The sequence below is a fragment of the Pristiophorus japonicus genome, chromosome 21, assembly GCF_044704955.1.
Source record: "Pristiophorus japonicus isolate sPriJap1 chromosome 21, sPriJap1.hap1, whole genome shotgun sequence".
NCBI classification, from domain to species: Eukaryota; Metazoa; Chordata; class Chondrichthyes; family Pristiophoridae; genus Pristiophorus; species Pristiophorus japonicus.
The window spans coordinates 75,920,227-75,936,176 of NC_091997.1; the positions used below are offsets into that span (position 1 = coordinate 75,920,227).

The 15,950-nt window shown below is 46.8% G+C and overlaps 1 protein-coding gene across 1 annotated transcript in view; it reads left to right on the forward strand.

Annotated features, from left to right (window-relative positions):
• LOC139234120 (lysyl oxidase homolog 1-like) overlaps window positions 1–15,950 on the forward strand; it is a 118,279-nt gene that overhangs the window by 75,565 nt on the left and 26,764 nt on the right. The window contains exon 4 of the mRNA XM_070865077.1: window positions 6,942–7,098. Coding sequence (XP_070721178.1) covers window positions 6,942–7,098 — 157 coding nt within the window. The remainder of the gene's footprint in view (window positions 1–6,941; window positions 7,099–15,950) is intronic.

Sequence of the window (15,950 nt, forward strand, 5' to 3'; positions counted from 1 at the left end):
TTTGGTAGTGAAAGGCGCTGTATCAATGCAAGTCATTCTTTACCTGAAGTATTTTCTCCATTTTCTGAGTTGCACTCAAACGCTCTCCTCAAAACCATGTAACTGGCTAACTTTCTTCGGCAGGTCATTATGAGATCATTACGAGGTGGAATATGTTGGCCCCGACTTACTAGTTCCCTTGCCAGCTTCATATGGAACTGGTACTGTATCAGCCTCTTCGAAGGGAAAACATCTTGTGCACGATCGACTCCTTCATGAGTCATCATGTTGCTGGAGTGGAAGAAATGTCCCTTTCAAGCTTTCATCACCCTCCCTGCCAAGTGATATTGCTTTCCAAGCAAAACATTTCTATCAGCATCCTCCATGTGTTTGTTATAATCCAAAGTACAACTGGGCTCGATGATAGCAGCTCCAGACGTTTGATCAAACCTGAAGATATCACCCCCAGGATGCATTATCGAGCTTGTTGTAGCATGCGACGTGCAACAGACCAAGTCTCCACCCTCCAGCATTGTGTCTGACAGAGTATGAAGCACATTTTTCTTTCATTTTCATCGGTATTCATCAACCATTGAGCTCCATTCTTCAAAGAGTATTTGAGGAGAGCAGACATCTCGGAGGGGTTAGAACAATAAAAAAGTACACTGAGTATCCTCTTGTTGGAATCTTGCCCCGCCATACTGAAGACCAAATGGTGAACGACTTTGTGCTCGCCTGTGTAATTGCTCCCGTCTAGAGATACTTGCCACTCACACTTGTAACCATTTTGAGTTTCATGCAGGGAGTATGAACTCCTTTATCGAAGTGAGCATTGACACCACTGTGTCAGCCAGTGAGTTGGAGGCGAGGCAGGATCTACAACAGGACTTGCAGCAAAGAGTCTATTTTTTACAGCAGAGTCTATTTACTCAGCAGACAACAATCAGAGTCTATTTACTCAGCAAACAACAAACAGAGTCTGTTTACTCAGCAAACAACAAACAGAGTGTTTACTCAGCAAACAACAGAGTCTATTTAAACAGCGCACTGCAGCAAACAGTCGACTTACTCAGCAGAGTCTCTTTAAAAAGAGGCTCTACGAACTACCGCAAACAGAACTCATGAGCTAAACTACAGCAAAGTCTCCCGATTGAAGCAGGGTTATTTCTCCAGCAAAATGCAAAGAGTGGAGGATAGTTACATAATACAAATTATCACTTGCAGCAGTGCGGTCCCCAGGCATGATTGACGGGGGAATTACCCAATCATCTCCTTTCTGGCCGGAAATAGTGGTGTCATGATATGCAGCCAATCTTTATGCTTTTTGGGGATTGAGGTATGCCCACGTTCTTTAAGCATATCTATTTATAATAATTTCTGTGAGATGCTGGAGGACGGAATGATTTTCATTTTCTGTTTCCCCCGTGTGTCAGAAATGAGCTTGGCTACAATTGACCAGACCCACATTAGATGCAGGCTGCAAATCCCCTGGGAGGACAGACGCACCAACATTAGCATCCTCGACCAGGCCAACATCCCCAGCATCGAAGCACTGACCACACTTGATCAGCTCCGCTGGGCGGGCCACATTGTTCGCATGCCTGACACAAGACTCCCAAAGCAAGCACTCCACTTGGAACTCCTACATGGCAGGCGAGCCCCAGGTGGGCAGAGGAAGCATTTCAAGGACACCCTCAAAGCCTCCCTGATAAAGTGCAACATCCCCACCGACACCTGGGAGTCCCTGGCCAAAGACCGCCCTAAGTGAAGGAAGAGCATCCTGGAGGGCGCTGAGCACCTCGAGTCTCATCGCCGAGAGCATGCAGAAACCGAGCGCAGGCAGCGGAAAGAGCATGCAGCAAACCAGACTCCCCACCCACCCTTTCCCTCAACCACTGTCTGTCCCACCTGTGACAAGGACTGTAATTCCCCTATTGAACTGTTCAGTCACCTAAGAACTCATTTTTAAAGTGGAAGCAAGTCTTCCTCGATTTCGAAGAACTGCCTATGATGATGACGAGATGCAGGTTAAAACTCCAGTAATATGTCCCTACTCCAGTTGCAGAAGGAATTTTGGGCTGTATTTTCCAAATGCTAATTTGATGCCAATTGGGAAATGCCAGACCTTGTGTTACTGTCTAAACAAACAGTAATGACTTAAAGAAAGAAAGAAAGAACTGACATTTATATAACGCCTGACCTGGAGAATTTTAGCTATGAGGAAAGATTGGATAGACTGGATTTGTTTCCTTTGGAACAGAGGAGGCTGAGGGGAGATCTTATTGAGGTGTATAAAATTATGAGGGGCCTGGATAGAGTGGATAGGAAGGACCTATTTCCCTTAGCGGTCAATATCCAGGGGGCATAGATTTAAAGTAATTGGTAGAATGATTAGAGGGGATTTGAGGGGAAATTTCTTCACCCAGAGGATGGTGGGGATCTGGAACTCACGGCCTGAAAGGGTGGTAGAGGCAGAAACCCTCACCACATTTAAAAAGTATCTGGATGGGCACTTGAAGTGCCGTAACCTACAGGGCTACGGACCGAGAGCTGGAAAGTGGGATTAGGCTGGATAGCTCTTTGTCGGCCAGCGCGGACACGTTGGGCCATAATGGCTTCCTTCCATGCAGTAAATTTCTATGATTCTATAGGGCTTTCCCTAAAGCCCGCCGCCACTGGATTGCCGCCCAAAAAGATCGCTAAGATTCTTTCAAATAACGCCGGCAAAGAATTGCATAAAAAGGGGGAAAAATGGATCTTACACGTAGATTCTCGCCGGTGAAACGCGATCCTGGGCAAATTGGGCGGTTCTTAACCAGAATGGGCAGTAATTACTCAAATTTAGACTGAGGCTGCGGTTGGGCCGAGGGAGGGGGAAAAAATATTTTTTCAATGAAACAAAAACTAAAGAAATCAGAAATCATTCTCAAGACCCTTTTTCACTTAATCGCCGTAAAAGAATTTTAAAAGAATTATAAAAAAAAAACGTTTAACTTCCCTTTCTGCACAGGGGTTCTACCGCCCAGCTCCCACTGCTTTTCATGGGCGTTAAAAAAAAAAAATCTTACCTACGGGTCACCGCTGAGCCAAAACCCGGGCATTGGCGTTTTTTTGGGCGGTGCATGTGGGCGTTCCGCCCCCCCCCCTCCGCCCCCGACCCACAGCAATATTTTGAAAATGCTGGCGGAACTCTTTAAAAAAAAATGAAGAGGAAACTTACGCTGGGTGGTTTTTCCGCCGAAACCGAGCAGTACCGCCGAGAAAACCACCGAAAATGAAGAGGAAAGTCCAGCCCCTTATGATTCTTTCACAACTTAATGATCTCCCTAAACACTTTGTAGCCAATGAAATACTGTTGAGTGTAGTCACTTGCAATGTTCCAACTCTCTGCTGGTCCCGTGGAGCCCGGGACCAGTTTTTCAATGTTAAAGTTCAACTGTCAATGGGCCGCACAGCCCTTTTAAAGGGGCCGGGCATACCAAAAAAATACGGGGAGTATTGGCCACTTGTAATGTCGAGATGCAGCAATGTCCCGCAAATACCAATGAGATAAACGACCAGATAATCTTTTTTCTGGTGTTGGCTGAGCGATAAAAGTTGGCCAAAACTCTCCGAATCTTTCGAAAGTCGTGCCATGCAAAAGAGCTCCACCCCATGGGCTACTGCTCCACCTAGTGGACTACTGCGGTAATACAACTACTGCTGTATATAATAAAAGGATCATGTGACAAGATCACATGACACGTTCCTGTAGCGCCATCTAATATATGCGCCTGTTTGTGATGTCGTAAAGAGTATTTCACACTGGGAGGGAAGATAGGGCCTTGGTTTAGCATCCCAGCTGAAAGACAACACCTCTGATAGTGAGTCACTCCCTCAGTACGGCAGTGAACACGGCAGCGAAGTGTCTGCCTTAAATTCTGGGCTCTGTTCTCTGGAATGGGGCTTGAACCCACAACTTTCTGATTCGGAAGCAAGATTGCACCAAGGCTGACCCCTGAACCCTTGGCACGTGTCCCATCCCCCTCCGCGTCCGCTGTCTCAGGCTGAACTAGATTGCTCGTGAGCTTGATGTCCTATTTGATGCTGAGCCAAGTTTTTGAAATGACATCCTCTCCAGCACTCAGACCACCTCCTTCCACACCTGTAAAAATTGCCCGCTTCTGTCCCTGCCTCTATCCACCTGCCACTGAAACCCTCATCCATGCCTTTGTCACCTGCAGTCTCGACTATTCCAATGCTCTCCTGGCCAGCCTTCCATTCTCCACCCTCCATAAACTTCAACTCAACCCAAACCCGCTGCTCATATCCTATTTTGCACAAATTCTTGCTCACCCAGCACCCCTATCCTTCTGGTCCAGGGGACACAGTCTAAGGATAAGGGATAAGCCATTTAGGACCGAGATGAGGAGAAACTTCTTCACCCAGAGAGTGGTGAACCTGTGGAATTCTCTACCACAGAAAGTTGTTGAGGCCAATTCACTAAATATATTCAAAAAGGAGTTAGATGTAGTCCTTACTACAAGGGGGATCAAGGGGTATGGCGAGAAAGCAGGAATGGGGTACTGAAGTTACATGAACTCATTGAATGGCGGTGCAGGCTCGAAGGGCCGAATGGCCTACTCCTGCACCTATTTTCTATGTTTCTATGGTCCGTTCCCCCCCTCCGCCAATACCCCAAATGTTTTTATTCTGCTCCTTGATAAATGCCCTCGTGGCCTTGTCCCTCCCTATATCTGTGACCTACTCCAGCCATACCACCCCACGCCAAACTCTCCGTTCCTTTGATGCTAGCCTTGTGTACATTCCCCTTGCCCTTGCTGCACCATTGGCAGCCAAGCCTTCAGCCATTCAGGGCCCAAGAATTCCCTCCCTAAACCCTTTCAGCCTTCCACATAGTGTCAGCTGTGGCTCAGCGGGTAGCACTCTCGCCTCTCACTCAGAAGGTTGTGGGTTCAAGTCCCGCTCCAGGAACTTGAGCACATAAATCTAGGCTGACATTCCAGTGCAGTGCTGAGGGAGTGCTGCACTGTCGGGGGTGCTGTCGTTCAGATGAGACGTTAAACCGAGACCCCGTCTGCTCTCTCATAGCAGATCCTATAGCACTATTTGGCAGAAGAGCAGGGGAGTCTAGAACCAAGGTTCACATTCTCAGAATAAGGGGTCGGCCATTTAGGACTGGGATGAGGAAAAACTTCTTCACTCAGAGGGTGGGTGAATCTTTGGAATTCTCCATCCCAGAGGGCTGTTGTGGCTCAGTCTTTGAGTATATTCAAGACAGAGATCGATAGGTTTTTGAATATTAAGTAATTCAAGGGATACGGGGATAGTACGGGAAAGTGGAGTTGAGGTAGAAGATCAGCCATGATCTCATTGAATGGCGGGGCCGAGTGGCCCACTCCTGCTCCTAATTCTTATGTTCTTATGTTCTTCGACCTCAACTCCACTTTCCTGCCCGATCCCGGTATTGCTTGATCTCCCCGAGCGTCCAGAATAAGCCAGGAATTTTGATCTTTGTGATTTGAGGTTCAATGTTCTGCTCATTAAGGTAATGGCTCATGTACCATTCCTGACACCCAATGGGAACGCCAAGCACTCCCAGGACAGGTGTCGCACAGATAGCTGCTCCCTCCACCTGACCCGAATAACGTGTTTTAGCTGCAACCTCGGGGCAGCAGACAACACTGGCACTGCAGGCGCTGTGCGGGTCTCTCTCTTGTTAAGCTAATTAATGGCAAGACAAGGGCAGCTTTGCACCGTCTGCCCATTCCCAGTGAGAACTGGTTAAGTTTGTTCAAATTCACTCCACATACAGTCGGAGGTGACTTCCATCTCAATTATCTGGGATGGATTTGCACAAAGTGACAGAAGCAATGGTTTGTTCTTTCAGGACAATGTGCAGCTTTACTTAGAGCTGGTGTACTCGGTCACTGCCTTTGTCCCTTCCGACGCAGCGTGCTTGGCCAGCTCCCCGAGCAGCAGCAGGCGTACGGCAGTCTGGATCTCCCGGGAGCTGATGGTGCGGCATTTGTTGTCATAGAAACATAGAAAATAGGTGCAGGAGTAGGCCATTTGGCCCTTCAAGCCTGCACCACCATTCAATATGATCATGGCTGATCATGCAACTTCAGTACCCCATTCCTGCTTTCTCTCCATTCCTCCTGATCCCTTCAGCTGTAAGGGCCATATCTAACTCCCTTTTGAATATATCTAACAAACTGGCCTCAACAACTTTCTGTGGTAGAGAATTCCACAGGTTCACAATTCTCTGAGTGAAGAAGTTTCTCCTCATCTCGCTCCTAAATGACTTACCCCTTACCCCTGGTTCTGGACTTCCCCAACATCGGGAATATTCTTCCTGCATCTAACCTGTCTAAACCTGTCAGAATTTTATATGATTCTATGAGATCCCCTCTCATTCTTCTAAATTCCAGTGAATATAAGCCTACTCGATCCAGTCTTTCTTCATATGTCAGTCCTGTCATCCCTGGAATCAGTCTGGTGAACCTTCGCTGCACTCCCTCAATAGCAAGAATGTCCTTCCTCAGATTAGGAGACCAGGCGGGAAGCCTCACCCCACGATGTGCTTGAAAATGTCGTGCACAAACGAGTTTGTGATGCCCATGGCCTTGGAGGAGATGCCGGTGTCAGGGTAAACCGACTTCATCACTTTGTAAATGTAGATGGAGTAACTCTCCTTCCTCGACCTGCTTCGCTTCTTGCCGCCATTCACTGGGGGTTTAGTGATGGTTTTCTTGGCGCCCTTTTTCGGAGCTGCTTTCTTATCATCAGACATCGTCGCGTTCAGTCAGGCGTGGGTGGGCCAGTGTGCTTATTCACTGTGGTCCCCTCCCTTCCCTTGCTTCCACAGGCCAGTCTACATAAGATTTCAGCTGTATAGAAATGATGTATTTTGTTTTTTGCAATCGAGCCATTAATTCACACGCATCTTGCTTTCCCAGGCACTATCACAGCATGGATGAGTTCAGTCACTATGACCTGCTGGACGCTGTTACTGAGAGGAAGGTCGCTGAGGGACACAAGGCCAGCTTCTGCCTGGAGGACACCACGTGCGACTTTGGCCACTTGAAGCGTTACGCCTGCACAGCGCACACTCAGGTAGGAAGTGCAATTCAGGCGACGCGACTGTTCATTTGCCAGCACTCTGAAGCCGTTCAAATTAAGCGTTAGTGCAATGATCGGCAGAAGATGGGAGGCTATCTCCTTCATAATGGTGCTTGCTTTTTTTTATTCGTTCATTGATGTGGGCATTACTGGCAAGGCCGGCATTTATTGCCCATTGAGAAGGTGGTGGTGAGGCATGCTAGGCCATTTCAGAGGGCAATTAAGAGTCAACCACATTGCTGAGGGGTCTGGAGTCACATATAGGCAAGACTGGGTAAGGGCAGCAGATTTCCTTCCCTAAAGTGACATTCGTGAACCAGATGGGTTTTTCCGATAATCCGTTAGTTCCATGGTCACCACGATTGATACAGGCTTTTAAAAAATTAATGAACTGAATTTAAATTTCCCAGTTGCCATGGTGGGATTTGAACTCATGGATTATTAGTATAGGCCTCTGGGCTAGTAATCCAGTAACATGTGAGGAGGACACAAAACATCTGCAAAAGGACATAGACAGGCTAAGTGAGTGGGCAAAAATTTGGCAGATGGAGTATAATGTGGAAAGTGTGAGGTCATGCACTTTGACAGAAAAAAATCAAAGAGCAAGTTATTATTTAAATAGAGAAAGTTTGTAAAGTGCTGCAGTACAGCGGACCTGGGGGTACTTGTGCAGGAAACACAAAAGGATACTGTGCAGGTACAGCAAGTGATCAGGAAGGCCAATGGAATCTTGGCCTTTATTGCAAAGGGGATGGAGTATAAAAGCAGGGAAGTCTTGCTACAATTATAAAGAGTATTGGTGAGGCCACACCTGGAATACTGCGTGCAGTTTTGGTTTCCATATTTACGAAGGTTCAGAGAAGGTTCACTAGGTTGATTCCGGGGATGAGGGGGTTTGACTTATGAGGAAAGGTTGAGTAGGTTGGGCCTCTACTCATTGGAATTCAAAAGAATGAGAGGTGATCTTATCGAAACGTATAAGATTATGAGGGGGCTTAACAAGGTGGATGCAGAGAAAATGTTTACACTGATGTGGGAGACTAGAACTAGAGGGCATGTTCTTAGAATAAGGGGTCGCCCATTTAAAACTGAGATGAGGAGAAATTTATTCTCAGAGGGTTGTAAATCTATGGAATTCGCTGCCTCAGAGAGCAGTGGAAGCTGGGACATTGAATAAATTTAAGACAGAAATAGATAGTTTCTTAACCGATAAGGGGATAAGGGGTTATGGGGAGCGGGTGGAGAAGTGGAGCTGAGTCCATGATCAGATCAGCCATGATCTTATTGAATGGCGGAGCAGGCTCGAGGAGCCATATGGCCTACTCCTGCTCCTATTTCTTATGTTCTTATGTAACCATTATGCTATCATACCCTCTGTTGTGTTGTGTTGTATGTCAGAAATAGCATTTGACACATGCCTCAGAGAGCTGTGGAATATGCGAGGTAGAAGGGAATGAGATTGTAAGGAGTATTACTGGACTGTCCCTTTAAGGAAATGTATTCTGGTCAAAGTGTGGGGGTATGATTAAAAAATAATCATCAGTCATTTTATAAAAATTCCAAAACATTCACCATTCTGGTCAGCTTAAGAGAATTATGCTTCACATTCCTGAGATTGATTAACTTATCATGCAGTCTGCAAGACAGCCTATTAAATGTGCTGATGTTGTTTGATGCAGGAATGATGAATGTGATGTCTCGGGGGTAAGTTGTGATATTTAGCTGGTTTGAGTTGTCCTACATTAACTGAACCCAAATGAATTCAATTTAAAATTGGTTGGGAACCAGTTAACTCTTGGAATACCAGAGTGATCAAGAAATGAGTACCGACGTGGAGTTGAATCTTGAGACTCGAGCGCAGAAATCTCGGCTGACACTCCCAGTGCATTGCTGAGGGAGCGCTACACTGTCGGAGGTACCGTCTTTTGGATGGGACGTTAAAACCGAGGCCCCGTCTGACCTCGCGGGTGTGCGTAAAAGATCACATGGCACTATTTTGAAGTTGAGCAGGGGAGTTCTCCCCGGTGTCCTGCGCCAATATTTATCCCTCAATCAACAGCTTGACATTATCACATTTCTGTTTGTGGGAGCTTGCTGTGCGCAAATTAACCTTTCCTACATTTCAAAAGTACATCATCGGCTGTAAAGCGCTTTGGGAAGTCCTGAGACTGTGAAAGTTGCTATATAAATGCAAGTCTTCCTTTCTCTATCATGAAGATGGCTTGATTATCAAAGTGATAATCACTACAGGGACAATAATTGTAAGCAATGACAATATTTATTAAGAGATGATAGCAGTACAGAACTTAGCTGGGTTCAATTTAACATAACATCTCAGTTCTACATTTGGTTTTAGGAATTAAATTACAGGTAGTCTTTTCAATTTGCGTATCTGTATAATAATAGATCCTATAATCAGATGTTTCTATTTAAGTCTATGGTACTAGTAGAAGGGTTTACGACTTCTTCGCTCCAAAATACCTGTCTCTGCAGCATGCTATTTCTGTCTCTCTGCGATGTGCTGGTTATGTCTCCAAGTGATGTGTTGGTTAGGCAGTCTGCGCATCCTTCACAGTCGTCCTTTCTTCCTGCTGAAGTGTGATTTTATCAAGGATGGAGCCATCAACCATTTGATATCTTCTTTTCTGTCGCTTTAGCTATTACTCCTATAATGTTTACAACTTGAGAGCCTATGTTGCTAAGTTACCATATCATAAAGAAAGACTTGCATTTATATAGCACCTTTCACGACCACCGGACGTCTCAAAGCGCATTATAACCAATGAAGTACTTTTGGAGTGTAGTCACTGTTGTAGTGTGGGAAACGCAGCAATCAATTTGCGCACAGCAAGCTCCCGCAAACAGCAATAGAATGACCAGATAATCTGTTTTTGTTATGTTGATTGAAGGATAAATATTGTCCAGGACACCAGAGATAGCTCCCCTGCTCTTCTTCAAAATAGTGCCATGGGATCTTTTACGTCCACCTGAGAGAGTAGACGGGGCCTTGGTTTAACTCCTTTTAAGACAGCACCTCCAACAGCACAGCACTCCTTTGGCACTGCACTGGAGTGTCAGCCTACATTTATGTGCTGAAGTCTCTGGAGTGGGATTTGAACCCACAACCTTCTAACTCAGAGACGAGGGGTCTGCCCACTGAGCCACACTGATAACTGCCGAAACTCTCTCTAAACTGAGTTCAGTTCTTTAAACTTCTCAAATCAAGCTGACGTTCTAACTCTGTCGGATCTCTTTCAGATGACAACAAGCTCTATCTCATCACCTCTCTCGACCCCTCCACTGCCTCTGACCTCCATCACCGAGGCAGCCTATGTCTACCTCCGTAACATTGCCCATCTCTGCCCAAGTCTCGACTCATCTGCTGCTGAAACCTTCTTCCATGCCTTTGTTACTTCCAGACTCGACTATTCCAATGCCTAATACCCTCCGTAAACTTGAGCTCATCCAAAACTCTGCTGCCTGTATCCTAACTCGCACCAAGTCCCGGTGACCCACCACCCCTGTGCTCGCTGACCTACATTGGTTTCCAGTCGGGCAGTACCGTGATTTTAAAATTCTCATCCATCTGTTCCAATCCCTCCATGGCCCTCGCCCCTCCCTATCTCTGTAACCTCCTCCAGCCCTACAAACCCCCGCGATCTCTGCGCTCCTCCAATTTTGGCCTCTTGTGCATCCACGTTTCCCTTTGCTCCATCCAGCTGCCTGGGACCTAAACAACTGGAATTCCTTCTCTCAACCTTTCTGCCTCTCTACCTCGTTTTCCTCCTTCAAGCCGCTCCTTAAAATCTACCTCTTTCACCAACCTTTTGGTCACCTATCATAATATCTTCAAAAGTGGCTCCACGTCAAATTCTATCTGACAGTGCTACTGTGAAGTGCCTTGGGATGTTTCACTAGGTGAAGGATACTATAGAAAAGCAAATTGTTTGTGGATTTATTCCTTTGTATTTACACCTGAATAATCTGCCTGTATATTCACCCTGCTCAGGTTGTTTGATTTGTCACTTAATAATTTTGGGGTTTCTGGTTTTACAATTGAGCCTGTGCCGAGATTTTCAATTCACAATAACGGCAACTGCAGAGACAGTGGGCCCAAATTTGTCCAGTACAGATTTCTGGCGCACTCACTAGAGGTGCGCCACTTTTGTCGAACTCCAAGGGCTCCAAAAATCTTCGGGCTGAGCTTGGCCGCTCCCAAGGCCTCTCCTCCATGGGGGCGTAGCGTGGCAACTGGATTCGGGGTGGGGGCAGAGCCAGGTCCCGGCGCTGCAAACAGTGCCGGGACCTCTGCACATGCGCGCTAGAGTGCGCGCGCATGCGCAGTAGCTCCTCACCCTCAGAATCTGAGAGTGTGTGATGCAGGCTGTGTGGGAGGGGGCCGACGCTCGCGGCCCTATCCCGGGCTGAGTGGCCTGCTGCACAGGCCGGCCACTGCCTTCCCGCGCTGAGGGCTACAAGAGACAGGTTGGTGAGGAGGAAGTGTTTTGATCGGGATGCGGGGAGGGGAAGAGTTTTGATCCGGTGCGGGGGGGGGGGGGGGGGGGGGAGGAAGAATTTTGATCTGTCGGGGGGGTGGGCAGGGCGGGGGAGGAAAGAATCTTCAAAGATTTTCCAGTACTTTAATATCTAGCTATCTTTACTAAAAATATACTCAGTTTAATCAGGCTGATAGCACCTACACCCTGTCCAGTCTCGCTGCTTGGGATTTAAAACCAAACTAGCATTCCTATCATAACTATCATTTGGAGGCTATCTATGTTGATCTCTTAATTCACCGTAGGGTTTTTCAGAACGTACAAAAGGAGCCACCTACTCTGTCCGAACTTAGTTTGGAGTAAATTTTAGCTGGCTAAACTTGCTTAAATAGCCAAAACAGGCGTAAGTGGCTGGTAACGACCCCTTTTGAAAAAAAAACGGAACTAAAAAAAAACCTAATGAACTCACTTACACTGGAGCAACTTAAATAGGGAGAATTGCGATTTTTAAGTTAAACCAAAAAAATCTAGTTGCTCCAAAAAAAACGGAGCATCTCCTGGGGAAACTTGGGCCCCATAAAAGCAGCCTTCCTTAAACGTTCTTTTTCCTTGTAACAGCTCCTTGGCCACATCTTGCTTCACACCCAAAGAGGTCTGACGGTTGCAAGCCAAATGTCTCCGTTTATCGACCCAGTCTCTCGGGGGGGGGGGGGGGCAGGGCGTTTTCTGACTGGATAGTTATGCAGTAATTGGCACATGCTCGGATGGAGATTCTTCTGTTTAAGGAGCTGGTTGGCCATTATGAGCTTTTTAAACTTATTTTCTATACTAAGGATAAGCAATACCTCAGTTTGAATTAAATGTTTTTTCCCCCCCCGGGAGGACAAACGCACCAACGTTAGCGTCCTCGACCAGGCCAACATCCCCAGCATTGAAGCACTGACCACACTTGATCAGCTCCGCTGGGCAGGCCACATCGTTTGAATGCCAGACACACGACTCCCAAAGCAAGCGCTCTAGTCGGAACTCCTTCACAGCAAACGAGCCAAAGGTGGGCAGCGGAAGTGTTACAAGGACACCCTCAAAGCCTCCCAGATAAAGTGCAACATCCCCACCGGCACCTGGGAGTCCCTGGCCAAAGACCGCCCTAAGTGGAGGAAGTGCATCCGGGAGGGCGCTGAACACCTCGAGTCTTGTCGCCGAAAGCATGCAGAAAACAAGCGCAGGCTGCGGAAAGAGCGTGCGGCAAACCAGTCCCACCCACACCTTCACTCAACAACTGTCTGTCCCCCCTGTGACAGGGACTATGGTTCTCGTATTGGACTGTTCAGCCACCTAAGGACTCATTTTAAGAGTGGAAGCAAGTCTTCCTCGATTGCGAGGGACTGCCTATGATGATGATGAGTTTCTTGGTTGGCGAACTTTGATTTCCAGAGCAGTTTGTGCTGTTGATGGCATTGGCCCGATGCAGTCACTGTGTAACTTGCAGCTCTTAATCCTTGGTAAATAGTTCAGCCCTGCTTATTGCAACTGGCTGGTACCAACTTCTCAACTCTTAGGGGGTGAAATTCCCCTGTTGTGCACCTCCTGTTAGCGCCTCTGGGGGGGTGCTAATGAAGTGCGAAAGTGTTTTTGCTCGGGGGAGGGGGGAGGGGGGAGCGGGGGAGATGCGGGAGTTTGTGGAGACGTGAATTCAGTAGCGCCGCCCCCCCCCTCACGCCGCTGGTAGCGCTCTGGGTCGCTGCGCCTCCCGCGATGACATCATCGCTGTGCACGGTGACCCTTTGATATGTCCCGCGGCATCCCGAGCCACCCACCAAACGCGGGCCGAAACGTACAGTGGAGGTGTGCTCACCGTCCCACTAATCGGGCCGATATCCACCGATGTCCGTTTACATAAGACCATAAGAAATAGGAGCAGGATTAGGCCATACGGCCACTCGAGCCTGCTCCGCCATTTAATACGATCGTGGCTGATCCGATCATGGACTCAGCTCCACTTCCCTGCCTGCATCCCATTACCCCTTGATCGCTTATCGGTTAAGAAACTGTCTATCTCTGTCTTAAGCTTATTCACTGACCCAGTTTCGGTGCAGGGCTGTGGCCACCTGCAACCCCTCATCCCCGGTGGCCCCGTGGTGGCCCATCAAAAGGCCCGCAGAGCTCGCATGTCGCTCCCGAGAGCCCACATTGCGCTCCATTTCCTGTGAGAGACGGTAACCCTAATTTTGCTTCTGGGGGCGGGACTTCCACAGAATGCCTGGCCTCGGAAGGGTGACCGGGGCGATAGACATATTCGACCCCTTAGACTTTAACCTACCAGAGCATATAAAACTCCTGTTCACCTAATTATTTCACTGGAACATCATAATACAGGCAAGCGACACTTATTTGGCAGGAGTGCATTATTGCTAATTCCAAATCATGGTTACGTGGGGCCAGATTTTGCTGAATAGGTAAACGGTGTCTGGATGGCGGCCAGCGTTACTAATGCGCAAATCGACCAGCAACTTGTGGCGAGGACAAGATTCCCCGTGAATTGTGAATCGCCACAAGTTGCTGGCTACAAGCACCGCTCCACTGTTACCTTCGCGAAAATGGCACCTCACACTTCACCTCCCCATGGGTTTCATGAGGTTGCTAGATTGGCACAATAATTGCCCATTAAACCCGCCACAGAAAGTCAAATCCAAAAATGAACCGCGTAAGCACTCTTTTGACTGACTACTCTATTGTTGTTAATGACTGCTAATCAATCTTACTTGCCCAGAAAGTAAACAATTATAAGTGCGCCATCTCATTCCTTCGGGTAGTGAATTGTTGTCGGAGATTTAAAAATATGTCAAATTGTTTAATTACAATTTTTTTTTCTTACTTTTCCTTTCTGTTTCTTTTTTTTCTCTCTTAACCCAATCTTTCCTTCCCTCTTTCCTTGGCACTAAATTCACCCACTCTACATTGACAAGGCGGATAGAGAGTGTAATATACGCACCTATGACCATGCAAAAGTATTTGGAGTGTATCCCCCCCTTTAATCAGGGGGCACTTGATTATTGATATACAACAAAAAATAGTTGTAGAGCTGTTGCACCACCAGAAGTGGGCGCCGGAGGGACTGGAGTGCATCATTTCAACCGGGAACAGAATCTTAATTTGATTTAATTTGATTTAATTTGACAAAGGTTCCCTTTAATTTCCAATTGTTAAATGGTGATTTTTGATGCCCTCAAAAAAAAGGGGGGCACTTGATTTAAAGTTGATTTAAAGTTATTTTTCAAAATAGTTGTCGAGCTATTGCATTGTGAGTGGCTTAGCCAGTCACATGATGTTCACAAGACTTAATAAAACCCCAGCCAGTTGGGTCTAGGTCATCCACGATGGGGTATGCAGTTGTGAGCCTAGTGGATGAACTGGTAATGTGTAGTGTGATTGTTAAACTTTTATTAATAAATCAACTAGTTCTTAATAGCAATGTGTTGCTATGAATTCTTGAGCAAATGACTCATGAAGCAAATACATTACAGAGAGAAACTATTTGATCTGATGGGGGAGTCCAGAACAAGGGGACATAACCTTTAACATTGGAGCTAGGCCGTTCAGGGATGATTAGGCATATGGTTTACTCAATAAATTCGTGCAACAGAAGCAGACCTGCTTTGTCCTTATAATATACAGGGTACTATAGAATACATCTCGTCTATTAGTTTTGCTGTCGGAGACGGGTCGCTAGAAACTAGGCCACCTGGGATTCCAACGCTACCCATGTTCTGCTAAACTTTGTGGGTAAGTCATGCCCCTCGAGACTCATAATTTCTCATACTTTCTGGGTTGAATCAGTGGGGCTTTATTTTGAAAAATGATATGTATACCATTAAGTGAATATCAGTAAAATTGTAGTAGTATCTGCCCACAGTATAGGGCTGTGCTGTTTCTCGGTCTGGAGCTATGCGTAGGAAGTTACTGCAGGTGAACTAATATTTCGCTTTGAAGAAAAGTAAACTCCAGTGGTGAAGTCATTCCTTTCATTGCATTAGTCACCGTGATTTCCATATTGGCACAATAAAGGTTTTGCTTGTTCTTCTGGTCAAAGCACTCTGCACTCACTTGTTTAGGCTATCTGGACTGCATATTTCCCTGCTGAAAATTATGATCGCTGTAGGCTCACCCGTTCCTTTTTCTGATGCTTTTTCATGAGCTTCTCATTTTCCCGTTGCAAATTTGTCTCTCATCTTCAGTCTGCCTGGTCTTGATGTCTCTGTGTCTGCGAGGGCAAGAGATGGCATGCCTGTAGGTTGCTGCCCATGTGCCAGTAGCTGGCAATTAGATGGAGCTGGGAAGCCCTGAAGTGTG